The sequence below is a fragment of the Gopherus evgoodei genome, chromosome 8 (genome assembly GCF_007399415.2).
Source record: "Gopherus evgoodei ecotype Sinaloan lineage chromosome 8, rGopEvg1_v1.p, whole genome shotgun sequence".
In the NCBI taxonomy this organism is placed as follows: domain Eukaryota; kingdom Metazoa; phylum Chordata; order Testudines; family Testudinidae; genus Gopherus; species Gopherus evgoodei.
Genome location: NC_044329.1, coordinates 85,573,041 through 85,589,888, shown reverse-complemented (window position 1 = coordinate 85,589,888; position 16,848 = coordinate 85,573,041). Strand labels below are relative to the sequence as shown.

The following is a 16,848-nucleotide window of genomic DNA, read 5'->3' as shown; positions in this document are numbered from 1 at the left end:
GTATTCATCATAGATAATGTAGCATGGTTTTCAGTACCATCCCTGTAACGATAGAAGTGTCTGACTAGATTCTGCAAACACGGAGTGACTTACTGTGCTGAGTCAGCCCCACTGTGTCAGCTACTTTAACCTCCCTTAGAAGCAAGATGCTCTGCACCCATCTAACGTTCCTCTACAAACTGCCAGGAAGCCACAGGAAAAATTCGGCAGCATAGGCAGAATTAACTAATTCCCTACTTTGTGCTGGATGACTTCATTCTTCAGAATCACAGAATGCAGGAATGGCAACCATCGGCAGCATTATTTTTAGTCCTGGCATGGCTGGGGCCGTGGTGCTTAGTTTGGAGGAGCTGCTATATGCATCTGTGAGGATCTCATTCCTCTGCCCATTTTGCACCCTTGTGGAACACAGAATGGGGTAATGGTCAGATTCTGTAGCTTCTCTGCAGTAATTTGTTGCAAAGGAAGAATATATACAGGCCATAGTCACAAGCTAAAGTGTATATACTTTGGATCAAAAATATGTTGATTGTAATTGAATCACACTCATGTATCAGAGATGAGAGCATGACCTTCTGACTTTGTCTTGGCCCACTGTGACTAGATTTAGCAAAGATCTAATACGGGGTAGGCAACCTATGGCACGTGTGCCAAAGGTGGCACACGAGCTGATTTTCAGTGGCACTCACACTGCCCGGGTCCTGGCCACCGGTCCAAGGGGCTCTGCATTTTAATTTAATTTTAAATAAAGCTTCTTAAACATTTTAAAAACCTTATTTACTTTACATACAACAATAATTTATATACTATAGATCTATAGAAAGAGACCTTCTAAAAAGGTTAAAATGTATTACTGGCACGCGAAACCTTAAATTAGAGTGAATAAATGAAGACTCAGCACACCACTTCTGAAAGGTTGCCGAACCCTGATCTAATATTAGTATTTGATGCCATGCATCATATGTTCTGTCAAACCTAGGGGTATGAGTTTTGGATGATGTGAAAGTTTAATCTGAAATTTCTTTGTTTTAAAGTGTACCGTTCTTTCGTCTGTTTGTAATAAATATTAAAATGTGTGAGTGTAAACTGATTTCACTTACAGATTGACATGATTAAAAGAAACAAGTCTTTTGGAGATCTTACAACTCATCATCTCAATCCAATGGGAGTTTTAATCCACAGATTACTAACACAATAGGAAGAGTGCCTCTCTAGTCCATATAAAATACTACTGCCAAGATCACTTTCTCGCCCGTCGTTTTGACCATATCATTTCTTTCTTTAAATCTTTCCACTGGCTTCTCCTTCTCCACCTCATCAAATTCAAGATTATTGTTCTTTTCTTCAAAGCTGTATGTAATTCTGCCCTTCTGTACTTATTTGGCCTTGTCCTTTTTGTCACCTTTTGTCTCTTCTGCTTCTCCAGTTACTCCACTATCCTCAAATTCTCCCCTAGTTATTTCTGTGCTTTCTTCCATTTTGCGCAGAACACTCTTCCAGTGCTGATCCACAAAGCCGCTATCTCCTCCGCTTCTGATTCCTTCTTAAGACATACTTCTGATACCATGACTATAAGAAACCAGTGTGTATGTGACTTGAGAATATTCTCTTTCATACCCCCATCAAAATGCCCCAAAATGGCACATGCTACAGCACCTGCTCTTTGTCTATCTGTCTTTGTTTGAATTTTAGAGATGTATTATTATTACAATGCATTTATTATTAGAAACACTTTGCTGCAGAAACTAGGCATTCTTTGTGTTTGGTTGGAAAACACATAGTACAGCGTGAGAGCTACTGTAAATAAATAATAATTATGCCAATTGTATTAATACAATATACCTGTGGTGTCCAAACTGCTGCTCTTTTACAGTTGAAGTGCAGCTCTGAGAGCCTCTTACACCTGTCCCCCCCATTCTCCCAGCTACCAGACTTGGGGGCGGGGGGAGCTGAGGGCTTCTGCCTAGTGGAGGGCCAAGGGACTTTTGCCCAGGGGGGAGGGGAGTCTAGCAGCTTCAGCCCTGTGGGGGCGCCTGTTAAGGCTCAGGGCTTCATCCCCACGGGGCACTCCTGCTGGGGCTGGGGGCTTCAGCAGGTGCCTCCTGTGGGGTTGAAGCCCCCAGAACCCCCTCTCTATAGAGCAGAAGACCTGAGCCACCACCCCGCCACGAGACTGAAGCCCGAAGTCCTGGCAAGCACACCTGGCTCTCGAACTTCTGAAGATTATCATATGTGGCTCGGAGGGTCAGTAAGTTTGGCCACCCCTGCAATACACCATATTTAAAACAGACTATATCAAATGATTCACATTCTGTGTTGCATGTGTGTAATAAATGTCTGAACCAAAAATCTTTCTGATCACATAATGACTGTATGCGTGTAATAGTTGTATATTATTCCAAATGTTTTGCTTATGGGAGGGAGATAAATGTTTGTTTTTAAACGTATAGAGTACCAAAGATAGGTAATTCTTGAAATACTTAACCAGAAACCTTTATGGAATCTTAACTATAACAGTGCTAGAGTGTGTTACTAGTTTTACTAGAATGCTTTAAAAAAACAACCTATGGTGCTGTTGAAAAGTATCTACTGTTTTTAAAGAAGTTATTTAGTACTATCAAATCATCTAACTTATCCCACAATTTAATGTCATGATGGGTTCAAATTTTGGGTCAGGGAGACAGAGCAATCTGATCGATGTTAAATCTTGTATGTATAGCCCAGTGGTTCTCAAATTTTTATGCTGGTGACCCCTTTTACATAGCATGACTCTGAGTGCGACCCCCCTCCCTTATAAATTAAAAACTCTTTTAAATATATTTAACACCATTATAAATGCTGGAGGCAAAACTGGGTTTGGGGTGGAGGCTGACAGCTTGCAGCTCCCATGTAATAAGTTGAGATGTCCTTACCCCCAGTTTGAGAACCCCTGGTATAGCAGAATATAGCATATAGCTACTTTATGCTAGCACTCTACACTGACTGCATAAAGAACTGATGATAAAGGACAAAAGGTTTCCTTTTGAATTAGTTAGTCCTAGGTTTGGGTGCCCAGATAATTGCATGTTACTTCAAAACTCTCAATGGAATGGTTTGCTTTAAGGAATTCTCTCAGACAGAAGAAGATTTCAGGGCAAAAAAAAAATTGTAAAGGGAATGAATTTTCCTGATTGGACGTAGGAACTTTTCAGCACACTTCTGCCGTCCATTGCAGAAATTATTCACTCATAGTTCCCTTACTCAAGTAATGTGCTATTAGTTTATGCAGAATGGCACAGGTATGAATGCTAAAACGTAGGTCTGCTGAGCAGCTCTTACAGGCTGTTATGTACGGTGTCTGTGTCAGGCAGCAAACTGTCATGGAGGCCACCTTTGGGACACAGAACATCCAGGAAAGGAAAAGCTGCATTTCAAAGAGCAAGGAGAGGCACAAAGACGAGAGAACCGAGACAGGCAATGCTTTTTCCTCACATTGTTTAGCTGTGACTCTTATCATCTCTGCCTGCTCCCCACTCTTGCAGACTGCTTCTCAGGCTGGGATCTGAGTAGTTAGATAGAGGGCAAAGTAGCTGCTTGGCAAGTTGCTCATCATAAGGCCCTCTTGCCATCCCAAACACTGTTATCACCAGGGAACCTGCACCTAAGACCACACCTCCCTCCTACCACCAGGTGGACACCCACCGCCCCAGTGAGGCACCCCCACCGCCACCACTCAGCCAGCTGCCCCATGTGCACCCCTTCCCCCCCACACACACATCTTGGGTCAGAGCTCAGAAACCGAATGCTGGAACCCAGGGTGAGCCAGAGGCATGGTCGGGAATCCCAGAGCCAGGGGTCAGAGCTAAGGGTGTCCAGGATGGATAAGGGCAGGAGCAGGCATGGGCTGGAAGCAAGCAGGAGCAGGCTGGGCAGGAGTAGGCATGGGAGCAGAAAGCAGGATCAAGCACAGTTGCAGTGTGGGATGTATTGTGCTGGCTGCTGCTGGGTCAAGTAGTAGTTTAGCTCCGTCCGTTCACCAATCAGGATGTGCAGTCAATCAGGCAACCCCCCTGCTAGCCTCAGCTATGCCCCAGTGCATTGGTAGGAGACTGACCTTGCTGCAGTTGACCCCCTGACACTGGCACTTCCACCCAACCAGCTTCCTTCGCCACTGCCCACTCCACACTCAGCTGCACCAAGCACTTCCCGCTACTAGAACTCCCACCGAATCAACTTCTTCATCTATCCAAGTGCTCCAGCTGACTCCTCCAACTGCCCCTCCTTATCCTTAAAGACAGAGGTTCTCCTGGGGTGGAGAAAGGAGAGGTTAAAGTCCTGCCTCTGAAAACTCGGCAGCTATGTGAATTAGTTGTGAGAAGAATTCTCTCCTGTGTTTAGCTGAGTTTTCTGCAAATATGCAATAAAAAACGCAGCAGCACATTGATTTACACTGTAAAAAACAGTAGCTTTTCAGTGCAAAGGGCTGAAAACTTAATGTTGTAACATTTTTTTAAATTAAAGCTCAGAATATATAGAATCCAGAAGAAACCACCAGGTGATTCTGAAGTTCTGAAAATGTTTCTTCACTCTGTGATTTTCTCTTATGTCTGGCATACCTCATTACTGTATTTGTTGCTGCTTGTAAAAGGCAGACCATGGTCCAATTCATTGTGAATTTAGATCTTTGGAAGACATTCAGGTATTTTTAAAGATAATTTGCAATTAGGCTAATATGATTACAATTCCAAAAGCTATGTTCTGTGAACGTGATAAAAAACATCTGTAAAGGCTTGTTACTTTTTTCTCCTTGAGCATGGGATAGAAAATGTAACATCCATGCATATGCCAGACAATGTTTTCCTTTTGTCATTTTTTTCTCATTGTTTTAATTTGATTCCTAATTTTTTTTTTAAAGGTTTCAGCCGAGCAGCACTACCATTTGGTTTAGTTAGGAGGGAACTGTCTTGCGAGGGCTACTCCATTGACCTTCGGTGTCCAGGAAGTGATGTCATTATGATAGAGAGTGCTAATTATGGACGGACAGATGACAAGATTTGTGATGCCGACCCTTTCCAAATGGAAAACACAGAATGCTTCCTCCCAGATGCCTACAAAATTATGACACAAAGGTAAAAATACATTTACTATTTTTCAAAAGTGTACCACACAATTAATTTATGCATTATATATGTACTGATTTGCATTTTGTCTCAGGGAAAAATTATTAAAATATCCTTATCATTTTTATCTAGTAATATTACAAAGAAATTGAACCTAGCTATCAGCAAATCTTTCTGAGTTCCTTTTATAGTCTCTTTGACAAAAGTGAGAAAGCAGGCAGGTGATTGAAAGGAGAATGATACATTTCACTTCTTTGAAGTGTCATTGTATCCTCATCTTTCAGGAGGTCAAACTGCACTCAAAAAGTATTCAAATGGCTTCTGCACATTTAAGCAGTTTCTAAATGCCCATGCTAAGTTAAATGATTGCTATCAATATGATCAATAACTGAACCTCTGCTCACCTACAAAACATATCAAACTAAAAAAACTGTACAGTGAGGTCAGTTCTTTGGAAAGGCGGTAGATATTGTCCTCTTAGAGGACAAAACTGCTTTCTGACTGTCTTGCTCAGCAGTTATTATTATCACTCCAGCATTCAGCAAGTCACCCTTTTAGTTTCAGGGTATGAGACGTAGCACCAATAAAAGGGACTTACTGTACAAAAGCATCACAGAGACTACGTCTGCACTGAAGATTTACAGAAATTCTCCTGCCATCGCCTAATACTTGTGTAGATCAGCCAGTGCTAACAGTTGTGGAAGCTCTAATGTAGATTGGTCATGGGCATTTTTACCATCCTATCATCAGAGGTTGGATAGAGACCATCTGAAGAAACTCCTTTGTAAGTGCTCAGATGATATTGACATATGATTAGCTTTGTCCGTTTTTGTTATAAAATGCCAAAAATCATGTCTCTTCAAATAGTCTCATCTTAACAGACAAATGAGTGGGAATTGGTCAAGACTGATATGATTTTCCCCTCTTCAAAAAAACCCACCCCTCATTATTCTCGAGAGGTGAGAGGGGGGAAGCTAGAAAAAGGTGGAGAGAACCATAAAGATTTATGAAGTCAAGTGCATAGTATTTCTTTTATGCTTTATTTCTTTAATTATATTTTCTTATACTATAAAAAGCCATGTTTTCTGTAAGTAAAGCCTAAAAACAATAATCGTCTCCAGTCTACTGTTTGTCTTATTACTCTTTATCTTCCCTTCTGTACCAGTACACATTCACCAATTTATTTTGTATTTCAGTACCTAGCCTATTAGGAAGTTTTTCCACAGTTTTATTTCCATGCTTTTCAACCATTTTGATGTTACTAACTGTAACAACAGCCTTCATAGACATAAAATTAGGGTAGAAATCTGGATCTTCGATTTTAAATGCTAGAAAGGTATTACGGAATTTGAGATTATGTTTCAATTGATGGCTTTTGTATCTGTAGTCAGTAGTGGAAGCTAATCCAGGCCAAATTAATGGAAAGGTTCCAGAACTTCTCTGAATCAGTTTGAATTGTCTTTTTGTGGTTCTAGTTCGTTGTTGTTCAATAGATCAAGACAGATTTCCACTGAGACTGCAGCAGCAGTGTCATCAGCCTGAGCGTCATCTGTCAAGTCCCTTCGAAACCACTTTCAGTTGCTTTGTAAGTGTAGTGCTTCTCTGTAGAATTCCTTGTTGTGTAAAATACATGTGTGTTTTGATCAAAGTCTTCTTTATGCTCATCACGTGTTTCAAGATTGTGGCAGTTGGATGCAAATATAAACACGCAGTCTTCCTGAGAGTTCCACCAGAGTGTCATTGGGAAGCTAGGACATCAGTTTTTCCGTCAGTGCGCATGAAGCTTATGGTGGTTGCAGAAGTATTTTTGAATTTTCATGATCTGCAAAACTACGTGTTACTTTATATCTCAGTTGTGTGCTGTATATCTCAGATGTTTAGGTTGTTTGCATCTGAGAAGTTTTAATCTTTTTCAATTTTTAAAAATTCTCTTTGTTATCTAAGTAAATGGCCAAGATCACGTATCACACTTTTTTTTTACTTTCTTGGCTGAAATTTCTAGAACTTTTGACTTTAATGTTTTTTGGTTTTCTTTTACAGACACAGAATCAGTGACATTTAGTAGTAATGCACTTTCCCTCCATCTTCCAAGATTTTCTTAACATTGCAACCTTCTTTTTATATAGCACAAATTGAGCAACTTTCTTATCAAGTATTTCAGATCTTTATCTTTAATTTGTTTATAATAGCATATCCAGTGATTGATCTTACTTATTTTGGGGGGTGAATTGATGCTGGCCCTGAATAAAATGTATTTTGAAGAGGTGTTGTATGTCTTGAAACAGGCACTTGTTTGTATCGCAGCTGTATTTTAATGACAACAATGGTATAGAGGATCATCAAACTCTCCAGTGTAATGTCTTACCTCGGTAGAAAAAAGCTTAATTCATTTGTACATTTGCTCGTGAAGAAACCTTTCCATCTCACTACTTAACAGCTCCTGACAATGTTTTCTTTTTACTTCAGAAGAATGATCTGTTTCCATTATTACTTCAGTCCATTCAGTTACTTACTGCTGCCTTCAATTTTTTGGCAAGCTAAGTCATATAAATTCATAGCATGATGTTTGGTAATTACTAAATGCCAGCCATGTGTTTGCAGTATTACTCAGCAGCTTTAGCATTTACTACAAATCTAAGAAACAACCTGGTGAAAATTTAAGATTGAAAAATAAGATGAGCTAACCAATTTAGTATGGAATTGTGATATCAGAAGCCATGCCCACTTTCTAGAAGCTTGTAGATTCTGGCAAACCAAATCTCTCTTAACATTGACAGATCTACCATCTCCTTCAGCATCCACTGTTAGTTGATACTACCCCCTGGACATGGTCATCTCTTTCCACTTACTTGTTTCTTTTCTTCTCTGTATTTTTTGATAGTTCTTAATTTTCTTTTTTTTTTTCCTAATAGGCCTATCTTAGAACATTGATGTTCTTCAACACTTTGTTTTTAACTTCAAGTGTTTTTTATTCACTGATTGAAATTAGATCCTAGTGACTCTAGTATAAAATCTTTCACCTATATGTTGTGGTAGAACATCAGAGTTACAAAAACCTTGGGAACGGAGGTTGTTCATGATTCTGAAATGTTCATAACCCTGAACAAAATGTTATGCTTATTCATTCAAAAGTTTACAACTGAACATTGATTTCATAAAGCTTTGAAACTTTATTTCACAAAAGAAGAATGCTGCTTTTAGCCATCTTAATTTAGATGAAACAAGCACAGAAACAGTCTCCTTACTTGTCATTTTTTAAAAAAACCCTCTTTTTTTAAATAGTTTATGCTTAACGCAATATTTTCCTTTTGGGGGTGGGGGGTGGTTGTCTCTGCTGCCTAAGTGCGTACTTACAGTTCCAAATGTGGTTTGTGGTTGACCAGTCAGTCCAGTATGTTCATGTAAACAGAAGTTCAAAATATTAGCTTGAAAAAGGGAGGGAAAACCTGGCAGCACTTAGCATCCCCCCGCCCATGCTCTCAGCCCTATACCCACAAAACCTTATGGGGTTGTGGGGTGGGGTGTGGAGGTGTGGTAGGAACTGTATTTCCCATAACTCTAGATTTGGTCAATTTCATATAGTTATGTTTTAGCTGTTCCTTTTATGTTCGTTATTCCTTTTAGTAGTAGTAGTAGTAGTAGTAATGTAACATTATTTCTAAAATATGTGTTAGTGAATGAGCACTATAATTTCCTAGCTGTAGTTCCAAGCCATGTGGGATTTTTATGTATAAAAACAATCTGGATGAGTTGATACTTATTAACTACACTAGCCTCCCCTAGGGATAAAGTTACTATTTTTCCCATACTTTTTTCTTTACTTTAAAAAAAAAATGAAATAAAAAGGTTAGACACATAAGGAGCCTGAGGAGAAGAACTTCCTCGCTTGTAGAGTGTCCTGTGTGCAGCTGTAGCCAGTAACTCTTGTGAGACTTTGAAGTTAACATGACAAGCTAATATTGTTCTTTGTAGACAAATTGGTGGCTTGAAAATTAACTTTTTAAAAAAATTCCACTTAGAAGCCAGTTTTAGAAGAATTAAGAAGGTTTGCCTGAGTTATTTTCAAACTGCCTGTTCACATATGAAGACTTTCTGCCTGCAGTGTCAACTTCAAAGCCTCGCTTTACAGACACTGAGAAACTGCAGATGATCACTATCAATTTCTGTTGAGGCAGGCACTGAAGATTTTAGGGCTTCTCCTGCTTGCTTTGTCTTCAGTTTTTATAAATTTAAATAATAACATTTAAAAATATTTGTGTGTGTATATATCTATATCTATCTATGGATATAGATATATATATATAATGTTTTAAAATTAGACATTCTATAATAAGCCAAATAACATTCAAATGTGTGTGGTTGTTAAGAGAGCCACATTTTTCTGGATGCTGGGGGCACTTTCTTTCCAAGTATGGGTAGAATACAACAAAATACGCCTTTTATGTTTGGTAATTCTTTCTGGATGATATTAGACAGTCAAAGTGAATTATCCAACTTATATTTCAAAACAGAATTCTTAGAAGATGATACATACAAGCACTAAACAAAACCCTGATGAATATTAATAACAGAGATTTGTGTGGTGCCAGTATAATACAAGTGGTTCACTTTATTTTGGCATGCGTATTCCAAGAACCACATGGCTTTCTTTAAAATTTTGGCTCATCAAGGAGGTAAAATTTCTGCATTGGTGAGTAGTTAGAAGAAAGCTGCCAGTCAGGATCTCTGGGTTCCACGGCCATCTCGACATCTGACTTGATCTAAGTCATTTAACCATTTTGTGACCTGGTAGAACTAATATGAAATGAAACTAGTGGGCTTAAAAGAAAATTTGTCATATGACTCTGGATCATACAGAACTGATAGTTTGTTTAGAAAGGAAAAACAACAAAATTTGAGTGCCTGAAAATGGTTAATGGACAACAAAAGTAGCTTTCTAAATCAAATGCGGTGTCCTTAACAATAAAGGCCATAACATCTTTATTCTACAAACAGCTGCCTGGATCTTTGAAGAAGAGATCTGGTCTGTATCCTGCCACGAAGAACAGTTTCAAATAGGTCTTTGAAAGAAGGAAAAATTAGAAATGATCAGAAAACTGTACATACTTTGCAACTTGTGAATGCATCAAATGAAAGGATATTTATCACACAGTCATAATAGCCTGTCCATTTTAAAAAAAGTGTTTATAGAAAAGATATCCAGATTATTTTTGAACTGCAACAAAAAAGTGACTGTTTCCTTTGTTAATAATGGATTTGCTTGGCCAGACGCTCATTTACACTAAGACCCCCATATATCACTCTGGCAATGTAAATGGACCTTAAAGTCAATTCCATTTTAACCCACCTATGGTTCCTTTATACTGCCAGAGTGGTGTAAATGAACATTAGCATTAATAAACCAAATTGGCACAGATTCTTATCCTTGCAAAATTTTCAGAATCATTATAATCCAAAAAAAAAAAAAAAGGCAGGTATCATTCTTAGCTAAAAGTGATCTTTTCACTCTTAAAAGCACATGCGAACACATACACGTATAGAAGAATTAGCCCATTTTAGAATACTTTTGTAAATGAAAGAAGTTCAGGTAAAATTATTTTCCTTAAAATAATGTTTTAGTGAGTCTACTAATAAATGCATACATTTGTGACTCGCTTGCAAATGTGTTTTGGGAAACTAACACAAAATTAATTAAGGGCATGCCTACACAGCCCCCCAGTTCACACAGCAAGGCTGTGAGTTGAAGTGCTGACTGGCATGCTGCAAAGTAACTCATTCCTCGTGGATGCTGCTGGTGCAAACTAAAAGGTATCTGGTAAAGTTCATGTTATGTAAATCATCTTTCGAAGACGACTATGTTAATTTGAACTGGGTACCCTTTAGTTCACGCCAGTAGCAACCCCACAGCAGGAGCGGCGCCAGGGTTTTGGCGGCAATTCTGCGGCGGGGGGGGGGGTCCTTCCGTGCTCCTGGTCTTCGGGGCACTTCGGCGGCGGGTCCTGGAGCGAGTGAAGGACCTGCCGCAGAGTTGCCGACGACAACCCAGAGCGCGGAAGGACCCCCCCGCCGCCGAATTGCCGCCGAGGGCGGCAAGCCCTCCCAAATCCTGGCGTCGCCTAAATGGAAGCGCCGGCCCTTCCCCACAGGAGAGTTACTATGCAGCATGTTAGTGCATGCTGTGATTCACACCCCAGTAGTCTGAACTTAGAGGCTGCGTAGACATAGCCAGAGAGTGTTCTTTTAAAAAGAGTAGATTCTAGCATTTAACTAAATAATTGTCACAAGAGAGAGCTAGTTTCCTTACTCTTAAAATATTGATTGTATCCTCAGAAAGGTTCCACAGAAGGTGGGGAAATTGTGGAAATATCACTTAAAAGATGTAGTTTTTATAAGAGGAAGGGGGAATGAGCCCAAGAGCCATCTCTCTCCCTGTCATACAACCTTTGGAAGTCCTGCCTACAGGTAAGTGGCTGTACTGTTGTGGTGAAGAGGGTCTGGATGGAGTGAGAGAAAGCCAGATGAAAAGCCACTGATGCTGAGGAGCCAGGGAGTAGTGCAGATTCTATGCCTCCATGCAGATGCCCTGGTCCTCAAGGGATATACTGATATCTGTGGGGAAATCCTTAAATAAGGACAAATTTTAGGAAACTTTGAGTTGAAACTTCCTGAGCTTTGTGCCCCTTACACAATTTTTCTCCTCAAGAGTGCTAGATTGCTGTGATTGTATTTTGTTTGTTTAACAGCACTGAAATTTGTTTTAGAAAAATGCACAAAGATTCCCATGGGTTTGTTTTCCAGAAGGCAGATAAGAGTAGATGCACGTAAAGTACAGGTCAAATTAGGGACCTTCCCCTCCTTCAAAAATCCTTCTTTATAAAATGTTACTACAGAAAAGTATGAGAATAGGGGACACAAAAGCTGAACTAAAGAGAGAAATTATTTAATACAATTCTTCCTTCATTCATGTTATCCTTCCGCTGCAGGATAGCACACAGCTTCAATCACCATGTCCACCATGACAACAGAGTGAGGTTCCCGTTCACAGTCCTGGCACCTTGCATTCCTTCCATGCTGTAATACTCTAACTTCTTGTGTCCATCATTCACCCTCCATAAGACTCTGCTGCACTCCAGCCAAAGTTCTACAAAAGAGCCATTTACTTGATTTGTTACCTTGACCTTTCTGTTTGTGGGATAGGAGAAAGGTCACTAAAACTTCCTAGATCCTTGATTTGAAAGTTGTCTCTCTTCCTTTTTCCCCTAAGCCCTGCAAATATGATGGAAAATGGACAGTCATTTGCAGGGGAAAGAGAGGAGATAATCAATCTTTTCCTAGCAATGCAATGATTTTTTACATTCCACATATCAATGTGTGTGATATATCATTGAAAGGAAAAATTAAATACCCTTCCACTCAGAATACATATCCTGCAAGTGCAAATATGTCCCTTGCTTATCAGGCCTAGAAAAGAAACAGTGGCATATCAGATTATCTCCTTTCATGTGAAAACAAGCCAGGTTCTTTCTAATCAAAATGAAGTAAATCTTTCCCTGAACTCCAGTCTTGGATGGAGGGAGTGTCAATCGCCAATCCCTGCTGATTAATCTCATCAGAATGAAACACTTTAACTTTTTAAGCCCTGTCTGCACCAGTGGAATGCAAAACTGGTTTCAGAACTGGGTTGGCATATTGCATGCTCTGCCAGAACAAACCATTTTAGAGCATCTCAACATAACTCACTCTGACAGGTCTCAGACTTGATTCTGTGACCGGTGTAGCCTGGCTTCAGAACTATGTTCCTTAATGTAGTTTAAAACTATTATAATGGGCAACACTTCATAGTCAACTCCTCATCTCTAGAAGGTGTATTGTTGAGTATGAAGCACCTCTCTTTTGGGGGTCTGTCAGGCATAGACAAGGGCTCATCAGACTCCTGCTGCTGTTTGTGCTTTTATATGAATATAGTAGCTATTCCCTTTATGGATGAGGGCTGCCTTTGTTAAAGATATTCAGTAATGAAACATGTCTCATATTATGATGTAACCTGCATTTTTCTGTTTCTGTTCCCTGGGTAGTTTGGATATTTGCTCTCCTTTTTATGTCCAAAAAGTAGTAATACTGACATCACATATCAATTTGGATGACTACTGCCCTGAATGTACGTGCATCAACGCTGCCATAGTAAATGACCGAATGTAAAATATAAGGTCCTTATTTTGCTTTGGCATGTCATTGATGTCCAGTACCAATAGATATGTTCTTCACAACTTCTTCTTTACCATACATGTTTATCAAAGCTATCCAATCCCTTTTAGACTGCTATTAAAAAACTCCTCACATAAAAGAGGACATACAGTCATAAGTCCTGATGCTGCAGACAGTCACCCACGTGAGTATATTTATTCAAGTGGATCTTAAAGGGCCCCTCATGCTTAAATTGGGTTTCTGACCAAAGCCAATGCTGTGTGGCTCTGTAGATTTTGCTTTTCTTCTGTGTATGAGGCTTGATACTGAATTAAGACTCAAGTATAAGGAAAAAACAGAAACCATACGGTGACCCACGTGCACAATCTCTTTTTTACGAATGAAGCTGTTCATCATAGAGCAGGGTTTCTCAAACGGGGGTCACTGCTTGTGTAGGGAAAGCCCCTGGCGGGCCGGGCCGGTGTGTTTGCCTGCCCCCTGCACAGGTCTGGCCCGATCGCGGCCAGTGGGAGCAGGATCCGCGGCCAGTGGGAGCAGTGATCCGCGGCCAGTGGGAGCTGCGATCGGCCAGACTTGAGGACGGGGCAGGTAAACACACTGGCCCAGTCCACCAGGGGCTTTCCCTACGCAAGCGGCGACCCCTGTTTGAGAAACCCTGTCACAGAGTGGTATAGCACTGAATATTTATAAGTCACACCAAAATCTTTAGTCCACTGCATATGCTGCATTATTAGAGGCAAAAGCAGTCATGTCCATGGGATGAAAAAATACTTGACAGTGTTCATTTTTGCTACCATTAATTTTAAATTAAAAATTGGTAAGCTTGGTTTATTCATTTAAAAAAGAACAATATTTATATAGATGTAATGGTTCAGACCATTCTCTCACAGTGTCTTTTACCAGTCTGAATACAAAAAGCCTCAGTTTATTAAGTCTGAAAAACAGTGGGATGAAGTGAGACAACTATCAGTGTAAGTTTATTCACTTTTTGTGATGTATTCTGTGGTTGTTTTCTGCAGTATATGATTTGTAGATTGATCTCTGGCATTGTAATTGTCTTAAGAAATGGACAGTCTGCAAAAGAAACAACTTTTCCTAAACTTATTAAAATAGGCTATCTATTTGGAATACTTCAATAAGAATGAATTTGACTTAAAATTAAATTGGGATACATTATTAAATTGCTTGTAGATACACCTCTACCTTGATATAACGCTGTCCTCGGGAGCCAAAAAATCTTACCCCATTATAGGCGAAATCACGTTATATCAAACTTGATTTGATCCACGGGAGTGCTCAGCCCTGCCCACCCGGAGTGCTGCTTTACCGCATTATATCCGAATTCATGTTATATCGCGTGGCCTTATAACGGGGTAGAGGTGTATTTTATTTTGTAATTTGGGATCTTTAAGCTATTTTTATTTCCTTTGTCACTTAACAAAAATTGTGATCACATTCTTTTCTTGTATCACTGTATGTTTTTATATGATAGATTGGTGTATATGTGTTTTGGGGCATATTTTCTGATCACTCTGTGCAGTATATTCATTTGCAGTATTGTATGCACACATTATGTGAGAAGTATGTTTCAGATTCTGTCACTTTATTACAGATTTAGGGCCCCATCCAGCATTCCTTTAGTGAGTTCACTAATGTATGTAAAATCTCTTATGCAGATTGTATCACTTACTGTACATATTGTTATGATTAAGTTATTTAGCCACTTTATTTGGTGGATTAATAACAGTGAGAACTTGGCTAAGACAACATTTATTTTACCCTCAGTGCATTGAATTTTTAGCTTTCTGTTCATTATTTTAGATAATTTGTATACTTTCTGTTCACTTGGTGACTTTCTGGTCCTGAGATAGTCTCACTGATAATTTATATTCTGATATATTTAATATATAAAAAGAACATGTTTATAAATAGCTAAGACAATTTTAGGATCATAAAATATCACTATAAGAGTATAAGACCATTTATTTTTATATTTCCATAAACAGTTTGGTTAGATTCACTATAGTACTAGTCAAAACAGCTAAATTATCTGATAAGTTGATTTAGGACTTTTATACATGTGTTTATATAGACATATATCTCAACATTTGCTGAGGCGACCTTTATTAAACTATGATGACTGCTGAATATGAAATGTAACCAAGGTTTTTTTAATTCAAATATAATTTAAATATTCATCAAAGAGGAGTTATGCTCGAAACTGACAGAGACTATTAACATCAAAAAATATAATTAACTGCACTGGGTATCAAGAAGCAGAGTTAGCCAAATAGCCGAGAGGTCTAATTGCTCTAGAGCTTGAAAAGCAATAGTTTTATTTTATACTGTTGCTGAGGAATTAATAGTAATGTGGTTTCCTATGTGAAGCAATTAGGAGGCCTGTTAAGATTCATTGCTATATAGGAAATCTGTTGAATATCACTTAGTAAACAGGATTGACATGTTTAAAAAAAAGTACATGAAGATGAGTATTGATAGGGCTAGTGTAGCTCTTAAATTAACAGAGATTAGTGTGAATTGAAAAATATGTTTAAGTAGAATTATGAGAACTTTTTAGAGTTATGAAATTAGTGCTGGCAGTGACATCATCTAAAAAGCTGTCAGTGTTAATAATGGAATTAATTATTGCTATAGAATTTAGAAGAATTATTACAGTAAGAGAATTTAGCTAGGGAGAAGAAGAAAAGAAAGAAAAACAAGGATTTAGAAGTTAAGAAGTGGCCACAGTGTAATGTAGAAATGTACACATTTACGTTCTGGAATTTTACTTCTTCTAGAATTTAAAGGGTGCACTGATCTTTGTAACTCAATTAAGCTTTTCAGTTGAAGGCAATAAGAAAACATCTTTTATTGAACCCATAGATCTTGCATTTGCCCAAGCTATACTCTTAAATTGGGCAGACATTCCGATGGCATTTTGACATTAACAAGGTTACTGAAGTGAAAAAGTTTAAGGGCCAAAGATATGAGCAACAGTATGATGTTACAGAATTTCTTTAAAAAAAAATAATAAAGTTGCAACTAATTACTTAATAAATTGACCATGATTACTGAAAGACATACTAATTCCAGTCTTTATCCTTTTTTTATGTAGCAGAGACCAATAATACGCCTTCCTCCCCCCACTCCACCCCACCCCCCAAAAAATCTGAACCCACAAATTAAAGGGGAGCCACAAAGTGTTCTTTTATGAAATGTAATAACGTTGAATATACTAAATGTGTATATTTAAATATATATTACATTTACAATAAAATCTAACTTTGTAGGGTGTTTGTAGTCTTAAAAAAGGTTAAAAATATCTCAATGCTAAAACAAAACTACAAATCCTAACTAGAACTTCAGTTTCATATAAAGATTTGCTGCCTGTGTCATACATTATTTAATATGCTTGCCGTTTAGATCAGTGACATAAGAGTGTGTGCTAGTTTCTCAGAAGACTACTGTCTTTACCGCATCACAGCACACTGCCTTGTACTCCCAGACTTGCACATGGTGTTAGCAGATATTTAAAGCACTTCAA

At 38.7% G+C, this 16,848-nt stretch overlaps 1 protein-coding gene across 27 annotated transcripts in view; it reads left to right on the top strand.

Moving 5' to 3' along the window:
- ADGRL2 (adhesion G protein-coupled receptor L2) overlaps window positions 1-16,848 on the top strand; it is a 487,569-nt gene that overhangs the window by 396,866 nt on the left and 73,855 nt on the right. For all 27 annotated transcript variants that reach the window (XM_030572967.1, XM_030572966.1, XM_030572960.1 and 24 more), the window contains one exon: window positions 4,895-5,108. In XM_030572967.1, the coding sequence (XP_030428827.1) occupies window positions 4,895-5,108 (214 nt within the window). The remainder of the gene's footprint in view (window positions 1-4,894; window positions 5,109-16,848) is intronic.